General features: G+C 37.5%; 1 protein-coding gene across 2 annotated transcripts in view; it reads left to right on the top strand.

The window, feature by feature from the left end:
- LOC121086743 (meiosis-specific coiled-coil domain-containing protein MEIOC-like) overlaps positions 1-19,599 on the top strand; it is a 36,094-nt gene extending 16,495 nt beyond the window's left edge. For both annotated transcript variants that reach the window (XM_040590897.1, XM_040590898.1), the window contains exons 4-9: positions 235-401; positions 4,184-4,285; positions 4,833-6,639; positions 10,243-10,377; positions 10,485-10,665; positions 12,395-19,599. In XM_040590897.1, the coding sequence (XP_040446831.1) occupies positions 256-401; positions 4,184-4,285; positions 4,833-6,639; positions 10,243-10,377; positions 10,485-10,665; positions 12,395-12,651 (2,628 nt within the window). In that variant the 5' untranslated portion in view covers positions 235-255 and the 3' untranslated portion in view covers positions 12,652-19,599. The remainder of the gene's footprint in view (positions 1-234; positions 402-4,183; positions 4,286-4,832; positions 6,640-10,242; positions 10,378-10,484; positions 10,666-12,394) is intronic.
- Positions 19,600-20,886: the final 1,287 nt, after the last annotated feature.

Below are 20,886 nucleotides of genomic sequence, written 5' to 3'. Positions count from 1 at the left end.
AAGTAATATTTATTATTTAATTATTTATTTTTCGAAGATGCATACATTTGTCAGATTTGGACTACTTGAAGGCGGGGAGGGAATGAGTTTTAGACTGTATCCTTTTGTCATAGCTACATTTTTTCTGAAAAATTACTTAGCTCAAGATAAAAAGAAGGGATTGCTTCATTGCCTTTTCTGCTCTTTTATGTAAACATGTAATATTCAAAATGCTTCTTTCTCTTTTCAACATAGATAAATAGCAAGAAACAAAAAATGGACACTCAGTTATTTTCCCCATTATTAGGAGCAATTACTAGTACACCACCTCCGCTAGAATCTTCCCGGCTCTGTAGTGACTGGTCAGCATGTGGAGAGGATATTAGCTCAAAAACATCTTTTCAAGACTGCACAAAGAAACGGTATGAGCATTCTTGGTATAATCTTATGATGGTGTTCTGGAATGCTGATATTATGGAGCAGAACAAATGGGATTCCAGATCTTTTTAGGAAGAGTTTATGGGATATCTAGAAACTCAGTAAATTTTCTTTGCTGTATGATAATTACTGTAGAAGTTGTAAAAAAAGGTAGGCAGTCTGTGTGTGTATAACGTGTGTGTGTTTATGTGTAAGCACATTTTAAAATTTGGAAGGAATACTACATTTGGGGAATGAAATGGTAAACTGACATGTAATGAAAATTCCTTAAGTAAAAAGACCCACCCTCCTTCCATGCCTCTCATCCCTCAGGACCATGGCTTATAACTATCCTGCTTGATAAAGTACTGTATTTCCTGGAACGTGAACAATACAGAGAGTGTTAGATACAGGTAGAGTGTAAGAGGTGCCTCTGCTGCTGAAAGCATAAATGTGCATATAGCTGCTCCTGAAAATATGCCAGCCTACTGTCTTATTGTGGCCTTGGTATAGTGCACTCCAAGTTTGATTTTCAAGAAAAAAAAATAATTTTGCAGTTTGGATGCTGAACAAATGCAAAGAGTCTTTGTTATTTGAATCATGAAACATCTTTTTTCCCCTGGAGAAATCCACTCTGTCCAAGTCTGGACTCTTATAGGCACTTCTGATCATCCAGTCTTAATAATGCAGTAAAGTTATTAAAGGTACAGAAAAGGGCAGCAAGGCTGGACAGGGGTTTGAAAGCTTCCATGTCAGTGGAGAGTAAATAAAACTCCTCTTTGATTTTGATTCCACTCTGCAGAGGAATGATTTTTATAAAATCATGAGTGATACCAAGGAGTAGGGAATGATTACAGAAACTGGGGGTACCCATGGAAATATTTGGTTCTCTCCTTCATATTGGTCATTTTATGGCTTGTGTACAGCAATTGAAATTGTAACATTAAAACTATTCCAGCCTGATAAATGTGTAAAAAATGATTTCTTATTAGGCTTCCCACTCGTTTTTTTTTCATCTTGGTGCCAAGTCCTGGTAACGTAATATTGTTTGTCTTGGGGGGGGGTGTGTGCGGGCAAGATGGGTTGGTACAGACTGGCATAGCAGCTTTTGACACTATGATGATGCTGTTAGTGTTTCTAATATCAACCTCACTGCATTTTTTTAATCACTTGCCTAATAAGAAAGAGGAAGTTTGTGGTGGGGAGAGAGGGGAGTCCACTGGTTCACAAGATGCCAAAAGGTAACAGTTAAGGAAGACACATGCATTGCAAAGAAGCTACCGTTATTTTATCTTTTTTGCTAGTCTTCCCTGGGTAGTGTTATGGAGATGTTTATTTTAATTATTTTTTTTAATAAATAGCGTTAGTATTAACTGTAATTCTAAATTTCAGCTCTGAGTGGCAATCCACTAAATATAATATATAATCTGTTCTTAAAAGCAACTTTCAGATTATTGCAAAATAGCTTTTTTTTATAAAAAAAAAAAAAGCAGTATTTTTTACCACAAGTGCGGTACTTGTCTGTTAATGAAAATCCATGTCTACACCCATTCTGACACTGCAGATATGCAGTATACCTTGAGGTTAAATAAACTTTAAGGGTTTTTTTCTTGTAATATTTTAGGGTACTTGGTGCCTAACTGTATTAGGTGCAGTGCACCTGTATCATTTTAGTTCCTCTAAGCTGCTTCATGAGACCAACTGATCCATCATTGGAGATTTCTTTGCAGCATAATTTTGCTTATGCTTTTGTCCTTTTAATTCTCAAATGTTTGGCCATTGAAATTATTTCACAATCAATCCTAGGAGCCCCAGAGCCTCAAACCTATGCATAGGCCTTTCAAGAGACTGATATCCTGGTGCCATGAACTTCTCTTGAGACACGTCCATTTGAAAATCCCTCCGTGTTCAGCACTAGGTTGGATGAAGTTATTGACACCTTCAAAGAAGTCAGGCATATTCTTAAATGTAGTATGTCCCCAAGGGAAGACAATAGTTCCATCTAATTTGCATCCTCAGAGGCTATGTACATGTCCCTAGCTTTGGTTCTAGGGCTAATCACAAAAGCCTGAACAGCACACAGATGCAGCAAAGGTACCATTTCCGTTCATCTGTTGCTTTTCCATCTGCAGCCGTCCTTCTCCCACCAGTGCCTTGAAAGTTTTGCTGAGGAGCTGTAGGTCTTGGTTCTTTTGTCCTGTTTCTTGTTCTTTCTGTCTGCAGGGGCAGGTTGCTCACTGCCGCAGACTTGGTGTCAGGCTGGACATTTGTATTCTGTGTGGTATAGTTGCAAGCAGTTTGGTATGGTTTTACCTTTCCTGTGTGCTGGTTATTTTCATGGATTCTTTTTGTGTTGCTCTGACTTGGTAGGTAGTTTGTTGTCTTACTGCAGTAAGAGCTAAAGATTTGATTCCTGGATGCTGCAAAATTGAGGGATTTTACAGCACATGTTTTCTTGTACCAAGCCAGAAAGGATAACTGCCTACCTTGGACTTGAGAAAGCTGAATGCCAGCAATTTATTTTTTTTAATTTCCATGCCACATTGTAAATGAACCTGTCCATTGATGAAAATCATCATTTAGATGCAAATTTCATCTGTGCTCTCCAGTTGGTTGCAACAATTGGAAGTAAATAGGCATCTTGGAAAAAAAAAAGTAAAAAGTGTGCCATCTGACAGACACAGAAGAGATCCGGTTATCAGATATCCGTGACAGTTCTACATTCATAAAACATGTTATAGAATCTTTGCACTTGCGTTTCTCTGAAACAAAACCACATAGACCAGATTGATTACAGAGGAGACTGAATGGTCATAAAGTAAATGGTAGAGGTAGTTAGAAGTCAAAATGTGGTGAGGTCTTAAAGCCAGCAAAACGTAAGTGGCTAATTTTCATTGTGACAAATTAACAAGGTGATAGTCTTAATAGTTTATCCCACATTTTATAGTCTTTGTTAATTGGCAAAATCAGCCTGAGTAATTATGTGGCAGCATTAGCAGATGATGTAGTTGTTTGGATAAGCTGACAGCAGGGAAGACAGAGATCTTCAGGGACACAGAAATGAATCAGCTGAATGATAATAGGATGATGAGTGAAATTTATTGAAGCAAAACAATGTGTGTTAGAAGGAAGGAGATCTTAAGTGTTATGTTTTAATTAGCTTCTCAGTAAGAGTTAGGTGTCATTACAGACAGCTCTGTAAAGATCTTGTTTTGCACCTGAAGTAAAAGATTAAAGTTGGGCTTGTGTAAGACTAATAATGGTTAAACACCTTTGGTATTTATCAGGAATATTTAATCAAGTTTTGACCAACTCCTTTCTAAATGGGGATTAAAAAGTCAACTTAAGTATATTTTTTTATTTTTGATTAAAATAAAAGTTCTTGAATTATGGAAGTAGATAAATCAGAATCCTCAAAATTTTGAGAAGATTGATCATATTTGTCCTCTAAAGGAGAAGTCAAGATTTGAAGAAATGTCTATAAAATAGTTATGTTGACTGAAAAGAGTGAAGAATCTTTGCTGCTCCTGTCTCTTCACATAACCGCTTGAGAAGTCTCTGGTGAAGCCAGAAGTTAGGAAAATTGTTTTAATTCTACTAGGCTATAGAATTCATGAATGCAGGAAGAGAATTTTTGTGGGTGCTGAGGATACCTTAAATTCAGAACACTTAGCAGATGCTGCTAAAATAAATCAAAGGTGTAATGCTTTACTTTTCCTTTTGCCTGTTTTGTCTAGGAGAAAAAGACTTGTATTTATCTAGGCTCTTTTGCTGGTTTTTTTTTCAGAGCACCAATAAATCTTTCTTATTCTGGCAGCGGCCCTGATATGTTTGGGCTAGTGTCAAGCATTTTAGAGGAGCCAAGCAAGCCAGAACCAGTTACAGATTGGTAAGCTTGTTTGTGTTTTCGTATGTTACATGTTGGTTTTTACATCCTTTGTCACACAGATATGATACACATTTCAACTTATTTCATGAAGTTGAATAACAAAGGTCTTATAAATCCGCTTGAAATGTAGAAGTGTTTTTCTTCAATAGCTAGTAAAAAATCCAACCGACAAACTGTTAGAAATACACATTTTCTAAAGTCTTCCATCAGTCTACAGCATTTGGGGGATAGGGGGAAGAAATCTTATTTTAACCAGTAGGGAGTTAACTGAATACAGTAGAATCTAAAATCCAAATAAACTCTGCAGTTCCAAATATACATATTATAAACATTAGAGAGTAGTATTGGTAGTCAGATTTTACATAGCATTTACTCAACTGCAGTGGGAATATCCCCACCCCGCCTTATATTTTGGAGGAGAGCTGTATATGGTTAGCAAAGAATGTAACAGGGGGAAATGTATCATGATTATTCCCACACACATTAACTGATTTAATGTAAGGAATGTTTTAAATGATTACAGGAGGTTTGTTTAACTTTGTTACAGGAATTCTCTTTCAAGATTGTTTCCACCTATGTGGGCACCTGATCTTAGAAGCAATGGTGAATTCTCAGGGCTCTCATCTAAGCACTCTGTTGAAAGTAAGGATTTTTCCAACCTGGTAGGCACACAGAACTACTATCAGGAACACTTGCAAAAGTCTCATGATGTGGCGATATTACACAGAGGTTTGGAAGATCTTCATCTTATAGAGTCTTGGCTTTCTCCATCTGGCCCTTGCACTCTGCCTGATAATATTCTGCACAACAGTTATCCTGAAAATTCTTCTTTGCAAAATAATAATACAGTTCACCAAGAAGGGTTTTCATTTCAAAATGTAGACTATAATCAGCATTTGTGCAGTTATGACCACATGAGGTTAAATGGAGACTATGAAAAAATCGGTTCCAGTTTTAGCACTTTTTCTTCTCAGAACAGAATGAAGGAAGGCACTAGCATTCAGAAAGAGTACTGGAAAAGTGAAAGGGCAAGAGGCAAGGCTCTGAAAAATTATGCTCAAGATCAAACAAAGTATTCCCCTGGTCTTTCCAATCAGCCTGTTGATGACTTCTGGGATAAAGGGCCCCAGGACAACCACTTGTTTTCTAAAAGGTATGAAAGCTTTACAGGTCCTCATAAATTGCAGTCGCCTGTTCATCCATCGCTATATTTTTTCAACCAACCCCTTAAAGAAAATAATTATTCTGGAGGGACAAACAGAAAACCACAGGAAACCCACGTGCAAAATGGTCATCGTAGGTTTACTTTGGGAGATGCTTTTAATAATAATGAATTGAAGATTCATATTAGTCCTAAAGAATGCTCTCATAAAGTATCTGAATATGATTTATCTGTAAAAAATGTTATGCAAAATGGAAGCTACTCATTGTACCATGGACGTACGTGGCTGGATGGGAAAACTGCAAGTCTGACCGCTACATCAGATACTACATATGAAAAGCAAGTGGTAACAAGTCCACAGTCTTCTTCAGGGGTTTCAACCATGTCTGGTGGTTCTCCCACCCATCAGTCTATAACACAGTCCTCTTACTACTCACAGATCTTACCTGCCCTCCCTTCAAGGAAAGATGGAAGGTTGCAAATATCAAATGGTGTTTCTAATAATTTGGTAGTTTCTAATTTCAACTCAGAAAATCAGAAGCAAATGAAACCCATTGGGCGATCACAGCATGATTCATTGACTAATAAGGAGGGGCAATACCGTAAATTCCCCATCAATTTTTCATCTGACTGGTTAACGCAGCAGAATGCTGCAGGTGAAGACCCTGAGAAGTACCACAGATTTCCAAAAAAGCAGACCCAAGAAAATAGTAATAAAGATGATAGAAGAGGTAGAAAGAATTGGATTCCTCATTTTGGATATACAGCCCCAAACCGTCAGCAGTTCAACATGTTCCGAAAAAACCACGAGCAGAATGGTGGTAGCATGTCAGATTTCATCAATTCTTCTTTTATTCCTTCTTTCCAATTAATGTCTGATTTTAAGCAAAATCCCAGCTTTCCTCCATTTAATCACCACCTGTTTTCATCGGCAAATAATTTCAGTTTTCCTCCGTCACCATTTCCATTTTCAGAACTTGTTGATCTTTTTCATTATGATGACTTTAACCACTTGAATCCCTTCATCAACGATCTCTTTTGTGGGGAAATACCTGCACCGTACTTTTCCTTTCCAACACCATTTAACAAGTACAGACCTCCAAGAAATCGCAGTGGGCCTGCTAATGAGCTTCATATCCGACTGGAGGAGTGTTATGAGCAGTGGAGAGCTTTGGAGAAAGAGAGAAAGAAGGTAAAACACAACTGACAATAACTTCCTGTCAAAGCAGGTGATTGCATGAAACAATTTATATATCTATAAAGTAAATTATATATATAGCAATATAAATAATTTATAGATATATAGAAAGTAGATACTCTGGGCTGTCACTTGTTTTGAGGAGGCAAGAGTTCTGTTGTCATGTTGTTGGTGTTCTAGGTATTTTAAAACTACGTCATCTGCTTTGACTATGGCATGACTGGTTTTAGATTGTGTGCTGCTTTGAGCTTCAATTTCTAAGTCTTTTCTCCTTAGGGCTGCTAACACAACATTTCTCTCTGTTAACCCACAATATTTGCTACAGCAAATGTCATAATGATGTTACTGGCCAAAGCACTGAATTGTCTTTAGCTTGGATGTTTTTCGTTTATATGGTTAATGAAGGATCATGAGATAGTCATTATTAACGCGGTAGTCCTCTGTTATGGCTCTAGAGCCACCAGCCATATATGATGATATTGCAGGGCCCTCACTGCCACAGGATGTTCTTAAAGTACTGGCATTTTATGCACCTCATATTGCACAGTTTAATTAGATGGATCTCTTTCCTTTGTTGTCCCGTACTCATTCCCTCCAATTAAGTCTTTAACTCAAGTATTATAAACCCAGGCTCTGCTTTTCCCTGCACAGTCATTTAAGGAGAGAAACTTCTGTGGTGTGGGTTCTTTTGTTTGTTTTGGGATTTTTGTGTTGTTTTTTTTTTTCTCCTGTCAGTGATATTGTGGTGTCTTTCCCTTATCTTTTTGTCTCTTGTTTTACTAAATCTTTGATTTAGTAAAAATAAAAGTAATCCTGGGCACACTGTACATGGCTGTAGAGAAAACCTACAGTGTTTTGAATGTCAGCAGTTGGATATTAGGATGAATTTCTTCACCAAAAGGGTGGTCAAGCGCTGGAACAGGCTGCCGAGGGAAGTGGTTGAGTCACCATCCCTGGAGGTATTTAAAAGGCGCTTAGGGACATGGTTCAGTGGTGGACTTGGCAGTATTAGATTTACAGTTGGACTCAATGATCTTAAAGGTCTTTTTCAACCTAAATGATCTTCCGATTCTATGACTTCTCCCAAAGGAAGTTTCCATTTATCCTCTTCTTGTTACAGTCACTTTCCTGCCTCAGACTCTTTTGCAAAGAACTGTTGGCAGGGGGAGCTTACCCTTGGGCGTGAAAGCTCTGCACTCAAAAGGAGCAGGAAATGCTGACCCAAGAGGAGTCAAATTTCTGAACTCCATGCCAGGTTTTGGAAGCTGTATTATCAATAATCCATGGTCTTAATTATACACTGAGTGCCTCTTTACTGCTTCTGCGTTGGAGAATGCACTGGTTGTTGGATAAAGAGATGGGTATCTGACCAGACTGGATCTCTGGAGAGCACCTTCATCTTTTCAGCATCAGTTATGAGACTTTGCTAATAGACTTTCGGAAATGTAAATAGGGCTGCCTGTATTGCTTGCTCACCGATGCCTTTAAACAAGGCTCCTTTCTGCCTGTCTAGTATTCTAGAAATTCTCTACAAGTGAGAAAGAGTGATGATGATTTTTGCGCCAGTGTGTCTGAGACAGCAATGTTTTCAGAAACTCTTCTGCTTTCTGTTGTGGCAAAGACAGCTGTTCCAAATCTGTTCATGTCTGATTTGGGTCAAAGTCATTTGGGAAGACTGAGTCATAGTTTTTGTCTCATAATATTTAGGTTTTGTGTTTTTCTCTTTAAAGGAGGATTGCATATCCTTATATCGTGTTCTTAATAATGAAAGGGATTTGAGTAACTTGATCTGGTCCATTCTAATTGGTCCAGTTTTTTCCTAGTGATCTACTGCGGCGAATGAAGAGACGGGACGCAGCTTGATGCAAGCAAATGTCAATTTATTGTACAGAAGCACGAGGTTTTATAGACTTTCAGAAGCTGCGCGTTTTAAACTAATTGGTTCTTGAAGCTAAGCCTTGCATACTAGGCAATCCCTGATTGGTGGTTAACTGCCATCAATTAACAACAAGGTGTTATCTTTCCTTGGCGCCATCCGTCTCCCACCCCCCCTGTGCTCTGCAAACATGCCTCATCATGTTAATTGTTGTCTAGACAAGCTCGAGCAAATTCCCCTCAGCTAACTGATTGCCGCGCATGGTCCCAGTTTGCAGACCGCTCCTGCAATCTACTCAGACTTTCTCAGTCCCTTTTTTGTAGTTGCAGGCTATACCTGCAGACAGCTTTAAGGATATAAACTATTCTTGGTCCCACAAGCCATCTACCATACTGTGGCTCACATTCCCACAACCAAAATACTTATTCCTCAAAAGGAGATGGCTTCCATACTGCCTGACAAGAGTGTGCCTGGGCTCTGTTTGTAAGTACAGTCTGGGAGAATGCTATTGCTCACCTGTATGTATGTATGTAGGAAGGGACTTCCTTTTGACATTCTCACCCTTTTGATGTTCTTACCCTATGAGCATAGACAGAAACTTCCCCCAGCAGAACTTGCATTTAATTCTGTCCAGCTTGTCTAATTAGTCCTTTCAGCTCTTGGAAACCTGTTCGTTGGCACTGCTTTGGAGTTCATGGTGATGGTGAGCTTACCTGTTTCCTTCTATAAATATCACTTTTCCAGTGATCTCACATTTTTAAAAATTCTACAAATTGTCTGTTTGGAATTTCCTGCAATATTAAATGTGGATATAGATGATAAGCAATGTGAATTGCTTATTAGTTGTGATTCTTAAATACCTACTGTCTTTATATGATTTCATGACCCTTTCTTTATCCATTTCTTTTTCTGAATGTCTCTCAAATGACAGTGGAGTCGGCTCTTATAATTCATGTTAGGTGAGGGCAGAGACTAATATGGATGTGTCATTAAACCAGAAAAGAAAGGACTTCACATATTTTCAGTGTGAATGTGGACTTAACCTTGCTTTGAATGGCCATGCAGTACCTAATCTTTCTCTCCTAAGTCCATTGTATGCTGAAGAAGGAACAAGATCGAGAATGAGCTGCTAGTTGTGTCTTTTTTACTCCAAGTGTAAGAAGTTCCTGTCCAAAAAGAGGTTTGGTGATATTTGGTTACTCACTGCCTGAGTTGTATATTGGTTTGGCCAGTTCCTTTCTCAATGGGGAGTTTGGCAGCTGTGTTGATGACTTAAGAGCTGATACCAGTTTATGTTAGATCTGGCTTAATCCTGATGCACTTCAGATACAACTTAAGCTGTTGTTGTTGTTTTTTAGTAATTATAATGTGTGACATTTGAGAGATGCAGTGTGAGGCATACAATTTAAATTTCTGGGGTACTTTACAAAAATTTCTTTGCTAGATCTATGTCCAAGATCAGTTAAAGTTGCACAGCTTTTGTTCTAAAAGCTGCAGCTAAGCATTAAATGCTGAGGTGGAGCTGAATTAGAGGACTATTCTTATTCTTACAATAGCTGGCAGTACATCTAGACAGGTGTTTGGAAACGTTTTTCTGTAAATGCAGTTAGAAGTAAAGAGAGGAATTGCACTTGTCATGTATTTGAAAAGTCTAAACAGACCTAAAAATGTGGATTGTACTTATTTCAAACACTTAAAATGGCTATGTTTTTCCCTTTCAGACTGAAGCTGACCTTGCAAGAAACTTTCCAGGAAAGCGCATGTCTAGCTCAAATAACACTCCTGTCCCCCGACTTCCTGCTAACCCATCCCGTGTTGATCGTTTGATTGTCGACCAGTTACGAGAACAAGCCAGGGTATGCCTTCTAGAGCTATAATTCCTGCATTTCTTTTTGGTTTTAAGTTTGTTTAATGGAGGCTCATGAATGCTTAGCCATTTTGGCTTTTTCAATGTATCTGGCAGGTGCTCACATTAATAGGAAAAATGGAAAGGCTTCGTGGTACCCCTGTGCATGTTAACATACCCACTACGTTGGAACACCATATGGAAGCTATTCATGTAACACAGGCAAGGCGTAAGGATGAGATTATTAATGCTGCTAATCCACAAAGACAAGGAGCACCACGCTATAGTAATGAGAAAGGTAACTGCTTTCCATTCCTGTAGTTTTGAAAGCTTTTTCAAAGATTTAATTGGGAAAATATGCCATTTGAGATATGCAGTGATTATTGTAACCTTAGCAAAAAAACCTTTGAGCTCTTTTTCCCTTTCTTTTTTTCTGTTGCTAGTTTAAACACTTTGAAACATTTTCCTCTTGACTGAAAGAGAACTGTAAAAACTGTTCAGTGGTATCATATGACCATGAGTAGTCCTAAAAGTAAAAATGTACTGGTTTTTAAACAAGTTGAATTTCTTTTTTTTTAGTGGTATTGTAGTCTTTCTTTTCACTTCAGCTTATAAAGTAAAAAACCAAATGTGTTGATGCTGTGTTAATGACTCTGTGTGTCTACCTTATCTAAAACAACCAGAAATTACATTTCACGATTCCCAACTTCCATTGAAGTAAAGCCAGAATAATTTGCAGCAGCAGTATGTACTTCAGTAAATGCAAGGCAAAAGTAGGACAGATTGCATTCCCTTCAATAGCATTGTGTAAGTGATAACTTGCTATTCAGTATAATGATCATATAGCTGATATAGAATTTGAGGTCTGGAGGTAAAGTTTGTATCCTTCTTCTTCAGAAAGTACCTGCATCTCAGAAAATTTTTGTGATTTTTTTAAAGGAGGAATGGACTTCCCCTGCCTCACGCCCATCCTCTTTTGGATCCTTACTCAGCACTGTCCTATATTGTCTTATTCTCTGTTGCTGCAGTGAAGATGTCAGTGTGGATCCATTGACTTCTAGCAATGTGTATGGGATAGTTCTTCCTTCTAAGAAGGGAAAGATAAACTGTAAAGAGAGTCAGAATGTTTTGCTTTCACAACTTACGCGTCAAGCATGATGTCATATCCTTAAAAGTAATAGTCCTATATGCAAACCAACTTCTAAAATGAATCATAAAATTGTGTGATGTGATATTAGCCCCAAGCATAAGTCAGGAAGCAAGGAGTCATCGTACTAAACCCAAAATAAATAAAAAAATCGCCAAATCTGTTTTTGCTAATGCTTTATAGTAAAGGTATATGGAATCATTATTTGAACCATCCTGTACTACACTTGTAGTTAGAAAATTTGCAATTAGTCTTTTACGGTTAATGGTAACCTTTGCAGCGTAGTTATGTTTCTGAAGGGCTGTGCTGCTGTTGGGTGTCTAAGCATGAGCTAAATCACATCTAGAAAAGCCTTTAGTCTGTTTTTCACTGTGAAAGACATGTTTCTTTGAGTTCTGCTGATGGTGATCATGTAGCCAAAGGGTGGCAGTGAGCCTTTTCTCACTGTGAGGCTGGGAGGTGTCAGTGCCACTGCAAGGAAGGCAGAGGATGAAAAAATGATTGTGTTAGGCTCATCTGGCTAGATCTCAGTAGGTAGTTTTACCAGTCATACTTGTGAGTATCATTGTAGACAGTCCTCTCTGATAACATTAATTAAATAGACTTAATTATTGTATGGTAGGTGTGATAATTATGCCACTGAGTTTTGGATATAATTATGATTGCTATTAGTGTGAGATGTTACAGCTATCATTTGCAAGAGAAGAATACAAGCTGGTGGAATTCAACCAATGCAGTACTGTGGTGCAATGTTAGCTTTTTCTTGAGCACACTTTGCATGCCTCTGGTGAGATGAACTAATTTACAGAATTTTTTTTAATGTATTAATCTTACCAGGCTTTTATGCTAGTTTAACCTATAATGTGTTTTTCTGTTGTAGATATTCTGGCTCTGGCAGCTGCCATTAGAGATTTGGCTGCTTCCACGCGCAAGGCTCGTACTGCTTTATGGTGTGCGTTACAGATGACGTTGCCAAAAAATTCTTCAAGTGGTCCCATAAAACAAGTTGTTGTTGAAAGGGCATTGCAAGAGCTTTGTCCTCCGAACAGAAGCACACAAGAAAAAAGCAGCATGGAGCATGAAAACAAAGGAAGCAAAAAAGAAAAACCTGAGGAACCTGTGAGGATTCTGGAGTAATAGCAAATAATAATAATAATAATAATGATCACAAAAGGGAGGCAGAAGGCTGAGGATGGGGAAGGAAGGGCTAAGTGTCCTGCACAGTACCATGGAAGGTGGTTTTGACAGGTTATAAAAAAGCGAAAGGGTTAACATGATTGATCAGTGCTGCAATTCTATTACTGTGATTCTGGTGTTGAGAGACACATCTTGTAATAGTGTTAATGCAATTTTAATATTGCTGGTATTGCAATGTCTGCTACATAAGAATTTTATTATTAAGGGGAACTAAATAATAGCTGAGCATTTCCTTGTGTGCTTATTCACAGCTATGTATCAGCTATGAGTCAAGCCATGACCTGAGAAACCAGTGTGTGGTAGAACTTAATTCTCCTTTTTTTTTTTGGTTAATGATACAGTTTAGCATACTTAAAATGCATTTGAAACGTATTTCACAATTGTTCAGGGTTTTTTTTTCCACCATTATGTAGTTTTTTTAAGTGCCAAAGTGATCACTTCAGTAGTTTGTATCCCATCACTGTACAGAACAAACCATACTCCTGTGTTGTTTTTGTAGCAGGGAGTCAGGTCGTTCAGGTTATTGCTCACAGTTTGACAAGAATAATCGGTGTTTAATGTTGGTTTTGTGAGATGCTTCAGCAGTTGTGCTGCCAATTCAGTTTCGAGCTAAACCAGTGTAAACCGAGCTTTTCTATAGCATAGTCCATTTAAAATTTTCCATTAAAAAAAAAAAAAAGGAAAAAAAAGGTTTTTTTAGATTTGCAGTAAGTACTGCATTGAAGTACACATTAGCAGGTGATACAAAATTGTCACTCAGGATTAGAAATTAGATTTATTGATTCCTCAGTGGGTTAAAATCCAGTAACTATATAACATAGTATGTAACTTAATTAAAACTTATGATTTGTTATTAACGTAAGTTCATGGTACTATAATTTTCAGAAACATTCCATATTTTTTTTAACGTGTTCATTGAATGTTTATTTAAAATTCTATTTTAGTAATGTAAAGTTGGATATTTTGCCAAATCTTCCAAATAATCAGATTTAATGATTTACTCAGGAAATATGTATATTATTATATAAATATACACATGGTATATAGGGATTTTTTTGGGGAAGGGATGTTTGCAAAATATTTACACAAAGCTAATTATATACTAGGTTACCAAAGCTGTTTAAATGATTAATTTTTCGCATGGAAGATTTAATATATTTAATTGCTGTTAACTAGTCTCCATTCTGTGGCTTAGACAATCGGAGTGTCATGTATTGGTGTGAATGTTCAGGGCGAGAATTAGAAAAGATTAAGTAATTCAAGTTTTGTTCTTAGGGCACTTATAAATAATGCTTTAACAACTGTCTTACTGTTACATGATCTCTTAACGTGTACTAATAACCAACAAAGGTTCTTGGGTATCAGTATATTAATGAATGGTTTGGGAGAGCAGCTCTTATTTTAAAAGTGAATTAAGTTGGGGATATAAGCAAAGTTTGAAAGATGAAAATGAAATTTTTATGTTCCATAGTGTTTGATGTTGAATTTGACATTTTGTGGATAAATATGTAATTGTTTCCATGTACGTACTTTGCAAAATGTTCCAAATGCAGTTCTGTAGTTTTGGATCTGTGGATGTTTCTAGAGCAGATGTAGTCTCAATAGTACTGTCATTAACTGTAATGAGGCAGTAGCTGCATAACTTTGTAGAAAAATGTTACGCAAGCCTCATTGTAATCCACTGAGTAAAGTTTAAAAGCAAGAGTCAATAGAAATCAGAATCTTAGCATAGCAAGACTGTAGGTTTTTTTCCCTAAAGAAAGTGAATTCAACTTAAAAGAATATTTTTCAGCCTTAGCCTAAACAACAGGTAGTGGAGAGAGTTATTTTAGTGTGAATGTTTCCTCTGTGTGCAGTTTATCTAATGTGCAATTTATCTGCACAAACTAATTTAAGAAGGCTAAATTTGTGTTTGTGGAACTAATTAACTATACTGCACAGTTTAAAACGTGGTCTGCAGTATTTCAGTTACTGAATAATTTAGGTTTTTAATTATGATTACTGTGATGACGGGAAATCAGAATTTGAAAGTCTTGATCAGCTTTTCTGTTTACAGAACAATTGTAGTCCTGCAGGATTGTTTTGTAGTGGTGAATGTATGGAGCGTAGTAGGTCCTTATTGTATTGCTCGTGTGTTAATTATTGTTGTGAAGGAATGTGGTCTTAATTGGTTCCTAATATAGTCAATGTGCCTTTAACAGTCTCATTTTTCAAAAATGATAAATAGCTGTATGCTCACTTCTGTTTTCAATTGCAGTTTAAAAATGCATTTAAAAAGGGTTACAGTGTGGCTGCATTTGCCTGTAGCCAACAGTTGGCATACGCCGTTCATGTCGTTCTCGCATACTGTCGGGCTGTCCCGTTTATGGGCTCTTTAACAAGCATAAAGCACCGTGACTGTGGAGAGTCGCCACAGGTCAGATGTGTTAGTGTCAGGTTTTCCTTGTCGTGCCCTACAAATGCGACCAGCATGTGCTCACATTTCATTTTGCCTTGCTCTGTTATCTCGGGGTCTTCGTATCAAAGCAATTTTGTGCCCATTTCTTGAAAAAAATTGATTATGGGCAGCATTAGACCTATAAAAACAAAAGTCCTTTCAGAGTGCTTCAGTTCTGTTGCTTTATTGCACACCCTTTTATATTTCAGGGGAAAAAACACTGTATTTTGTAAAATAATCACCTGGAGTTGCAGCAGCTCTGTTACACTCATAAATTGTTTTTTTAGTTGACTGGTGTTTAATTTAGCAACAGTGTGCAAACCTTTTAAGTATTGCACTAAATTTTTGGTATGAATAAGTGTAAGTATAACATTTCTAGTTTTAGGGACTAATTGTATTCACATTTTACTGACTTCAGTGGAAGCAGAGGCAAGGTATTAGGTGACAGCTACACCAGAGAGGTGGTTTTGGGTTGGAGTTAGGTTTGATTTTTGAAAAACGTCACCCCACCCCAACTTGTGGAACAATCAGGTAAAATTAAGTTTATTCCCACCGTCCCCCACCCCCAGCTTTGTTGAGATTCATTCTTTTATTTATTTTCTGGTTTGATTTATGCAGTTTACATTTTTGAATGAGGTGACGATGACAGCAGAGTTATAGCTGGTAATGGTAGCAGTACTAGATTGTTCCAGCTTAAAGAAAACAAGATACTTGAGTCCCTTCTGCAGTCAAGATTATTATCAGGGTGTATGTCTTAATAGTTGGCCGTGAATCTTTAATGCTTTAAACCCCCAATTTGATAGTCCAATACAACATAGATTTAAGAATTAGTTATTTCTGTATAAATAACTGGAGGCTTCTGGTGGTTCAACCTTACCGATTCCCAGAAGACGTCAGCATCAGAGTAAGAACTACTTTTTCTTGATTTTAGGTTTGGTATCTGCTTTTTTCTGTATCTGCAGGGTCCTTCTGGCAATGAAATTATTCTGATGGTATCTATATAGACTAAAACTAAGACATTGGTATTTTTCATTATTTTTATTAGAACAGCATACAGGGAGGTTGTCTTAAGTTTGTGATGCTTGTTTTGCTGTGGCTTTTCAAGAGTGTGCTGTTATGGCTTGAGTTGTTTTTTTTTCCCCCAGACTGAATATTTTTCTTTGCTCCTGGTATTTACCACTGCTACTAGTCTTGTTGTCTGTACCTGGATACAAATAATTTGGAATCTGCCTTACAGCTTGGAAAGTGATGCTGTAGTCTTCATGAGAAGTCTTTTTTCTTTGCTGAAGTAAATGAATAATAGAAGATTATGTGAGTGGGACGTTTGTTGAGGTACTTACCTATTCAGAGAAGTGTGGACATACTCCCAAACTGTATGGAAAGCTTGCAAGCTTTCCCATGCACTTTTCCAGAAGTGACAGTGAGCATGGTTTCCTGGGATTGTTTGATCTGCTATTCAGGCCTTTTCCCGCTCTGTTTAGGGAAATAAAGAAGGAAAGAGGGAGCTACAAGAAGGAAGGAAACCCTGACCCACGGGAAACCCTACTTCCAGTGGGCAGGACCCCTCCTCTTTGTGGCTCCAGTGGTCAGAAGGGTGTGAGCCTGAGGGGCAGGAGTCTGTTGCTTAAACTGCGATTCCCTTTTCCCCGTCTGCTGCCCACAGATGCTGTCAGGGTTCAACTGCTGAGGCCCGTGGCAGAGTTGGCTTGTTCTTGTCTTGCTCTGGTAGCCATCCTTTTCACCTCTGTATGTTTTAGTCATATGGAATCGAGCCGTGTACCGGCTTGAGGGCCTAGAAAAGGGCTTAGGAACAGCCAGTTCAAACCTACGGGGTATGGTCCTCCCTCTTGGATCAAGATCACCACCTCTCGCCTCTCAACTGCTGTCTGTAAGGGAAGAGGATGAAGTAGAATTGAAGCTCGGCTTTTCTGGACTTAGAAAATGAGAAATGCCACGAGTACTTAGCATAAAACTTCCATTGACCTATGTGATTTTTTAAAACCTGTTCTTCCTTAAGTGGCAGCATCTAGCTTTGCTCACTATGATGCTCTCGCTTACACATTTTTATATTGGGTCATAGCTCTAATTCTGTGGGAAGCTGGGTTGTTTTTTTCATTTAAATGCTGTGAAGATTGTGCAACAGACAGACATTAAGCCTATATGTATTTCTTTTAAAAGTATTATTGTTACCTATGCTGAAAGCTGGGTTGGTGGGTTTTTTTTTTCCATTCTCTGCTTGGGAGCCATAATGTCAAAGTGCTGCATGTTGGACCAACCCAAAGGAGTAGGGCTTGGGTTTGTTTTTTTTTTTTTTTTACTTTGTATCTTTATTGCTTTGACAGTGTACATGATCATAGTTGTAAAACTAAGTGTTAAATTCTACTTTGCGGCCACAGTCTTCTATAGATTATTTTTTTTCCTATTAGTCATTAAAGTGGAAACACTTGAGTTCCTGATTATTTAACTCTTCACAACTGTAGATTATATTGAATAAGAACAGGGAATACTGCATATGAATATGCATGAGAGCAGTTGACTTTGAAATACATATTTTTATTATTATTTTTAAATAGGTGTGTTTGCAGTTAGACTACTGAAGAGATGGGTGTAGACCTGCTTCCACTGAAGCCAGCAGCTTTAACAGATTTTTGTCTTTGTCTGGCTTTGTTGCTTTACTGGCATGGTATCTGGAGTTAAGTAGGCTCTTTGTAAACAGAAGCTTAGCAGTTCACCTTGAACATTTGATATTAAGAAACTCCAGAAGGAACTGTTCCTAACCTTTTTTATAAGGTTTCTCACTACACTGACAACTTGGAATTAGCAGGATAAATTTTGCTTTCTTTTAAAGCTGAGGAATGTACCTACTGCAGAAACTTTGGCTGAATTGAACTTGCGGGGTTTTTGAGAATTTTGCACCTTTTTTAATCCTGATCTGCTTCAATGGAAATATAACCTTAACCATATTAAGACCTTGATTTATTTCCTGTGCAGCTTATCCATCTCAGTCACCAGCACTTTTTTGTTTTGCAGAACATTATATAAAAACCAGGCATCTCTTATTTGTAGTAGATAGTGCTTTCTAATTTTTTTTTTTAAATAATAGGAATGTTGCAAATAAATTTTATCAGTTAGATAGAAAGGAAGGTTCTTATTTTTCGTCATTAGCAATACTTTAATCAAAGGTGCACAAAAAAAAAAAGATGCATTTAATGTATGTACTGTGTGCTGTTACAGACTGAAAATGTATCTGGTTAGGAGCAACTGTTTAAAAAATTGAGGAACTGGAGCTATAAATCCTTTTTGCCAAATGAGTTTTAAAAAGGAAAATATTTGCATATAGTGTTTAAAAAGTTTGTTAGAGAGAAAGAATAAATCCGAGTCCACTTAAAGCAATCTTTGTCTGGCAATGATTTTATGGTTTTTACTGTATAAAATACAACCAATTTAAAAGTTTATGCACAGTAATAATGAGCATAGGTTTTTTTCACAGAATTAGGCTATTTCCAATATATATGGGAAAAATAAGTTTCCTTTTATTTTTTATGACATATACAAATATTAATATTGTCTCTATTTTAATATACTATTTGCTGTCTGAAGTATCTCTTTTACATGTTTGTTGGTCAAACTCATACGCTTAAAATGGCAAATTTTACATGGCTAGTGAGATATTAACTGAAGGAGGATTTTGTGAGTTGATCCATTCAGTAGGCCCAACAGAAATATGTGAAAGTATAATTTAGCTTAAAAAACAAAAAGTCAATGGCTGATTATACTAGATTTTAACCATTAATCAGTTTAGGCTTGTTTAAGTATTTCTGTAAAACAACTGTGGATGTTTGAATGAACGCTACGAAAATCTCACTTCTACCTCTTGTGTAATGTTCTTAAAATTATATTTCACAGATCTCTTTGGCATGTACTTTGATACTACAGGGTGTTGGTACACCATAACTTGTGAATTTCATCTGCTTTTCCTTTTTTTCCCCCCCTCTGTTTAGTTGTTTTCTGTGGAACATTGGGATGCCTTGCGGGCTGGGTTGTGTGTTCACTTGTGTTAAGTAGCACCAGGCAAGCTGTGCACAACTAGCACGTCATTTCTATTAAGCATAAGGTACAATGGTCAAAAGAGATTATTAAGTTTTGTGTTACATATATGAAAGTCTCAGAAATATGAGAGTTCTGTAATAAATCATGGCCAGTGTAATTTTCTAGTATTTTTATGTATGTGATTTGATACCTGATACCTTTTATTTAAATAATCAACTGTGTTGCCTCTATGTCCCTAATAACTAGTTACAGCTTCTTGTTTTCTTTAGTTCAACTCACACTATTTATCAGCTGCTGTTCTCCATGTGAGATGAATTTGGTTTTGGTAATTCTGCCTTGAAAAGACATGTTATGTGTTCTGCTTTAATGCAGTTACAAAAATTAAAGTTCTTCATGTTTTATGTGACTGGTTTTATTACTTCAGCAAATTCTGTGGAAGAAGAACGGGCAGTTTTGGGTGACATTTGTTGTGCTTGGGTCTGAGGAATATCTTTTGACCTGGATGCAAGATCAAATGTCACCCAGAGAGATGACAGAAGATATTAGATTGCATCCAGTAGTTGAAAATAATGGACAATCTTTAGTAAGTAATTCATGGAACATTGTGGGGTTGGGGGGTGGAAGTTATGGTGAATTTAGCACGTTTCCCAAACGGATTCACTTTACTGAGTGTCACAATCAGGTTTTGTTGGCATGGAGGTTGGAGGCAGGAACATATAACTCCTTTAGGCTGAATGTCCTAAAAGACACCGAAAGACAACAGTTTTCAGATCACTGATGTGCAGATCTTAATGCCCCTCCCCTTTCCTCAATGAGCTCAACTCCGGTGTGTGGAATCTCTCTTATATTCTGGAATTGCATGTGGTGTGTCTATATGTGCACAGCAGGTAGGTATAGACGGCCATATAGAAAATGAAATGTACTGTTGATACATTGTGAACACTTGGTGTATTTGCAGTGTCAGCAGCTCCTTACAGACTTTTGAGGATGCCTTCTGTTTGGCAGGCAATAGCCAGCACTTCTTTAGCACTGAGGGAAATTCTTCTTGCTAGCATTTGGGGACCTTGTGCCAGTCAGTCAGGTCACATGGGCCGGGATTGCCCTTTTTTTCTTTCACTAGTAACAGATGGAGCACGAGCTGACTATCTCAGTTGTTGCTTACATAGTCGATAGGATTAATCCTGTCCTGCATAGTTTGTGAATGTATTTCTGGTTGCAAGTCAAGCATTGCACAGCTAATACAAGAATTCAGCTTGTTTGTCTTGTGGAGTCTAGTGTGAAATTTCAGACCTTGCAGGGATAAAAAAAAAGGTTCCTCAGTTTAGAGTTTAAAATTTCTAAGCGGTTTCTTTTCTGGTGACATGCATAAAAAATAATTGATGCAATTGTTTTTCATTAGTGGAAAACTTATTTCCATGGTGCTTTGAATAATTTAAATGTGTAATTTGCAGGCAAGGCATTTCCATATTCAATGGATCTATACGTATCAGTGTCTCAAGACGAAGTTGCTTGAGCTCTTTTTCCATAGCTCGCTTTTGGAAGAGTTCCTCCCAAACTGACACCCCACAAACATTTTTGGTTCCCTTTGTCCTGTCACCCCCATCCCAGCTCCACAAGTTTTTGCATTTCCTATGTTGTGTAGGTGACCGAGGAAGAACGTACTGAAATTTTAGTGTGGCACCACAGGG

Source organism: Falco naumanni, chromosome 4, assembly GCF_017639655.2.
Source record: "Falco naumanni isolate bFalNau1 chromosome 4, bFalNau1.pat, whole genome shotgun sequence".
Classification (NCBI taxonomy): Eukaryota; Metazoa; Chordata; class Aves; order Falconiformes; family Falconidae; genus Falco; species Falco naumanni.
Note: the sequence above shows the minus strand (reverse complement) of the source record. Positions and strands in the feature narration are given on the sequence as shown.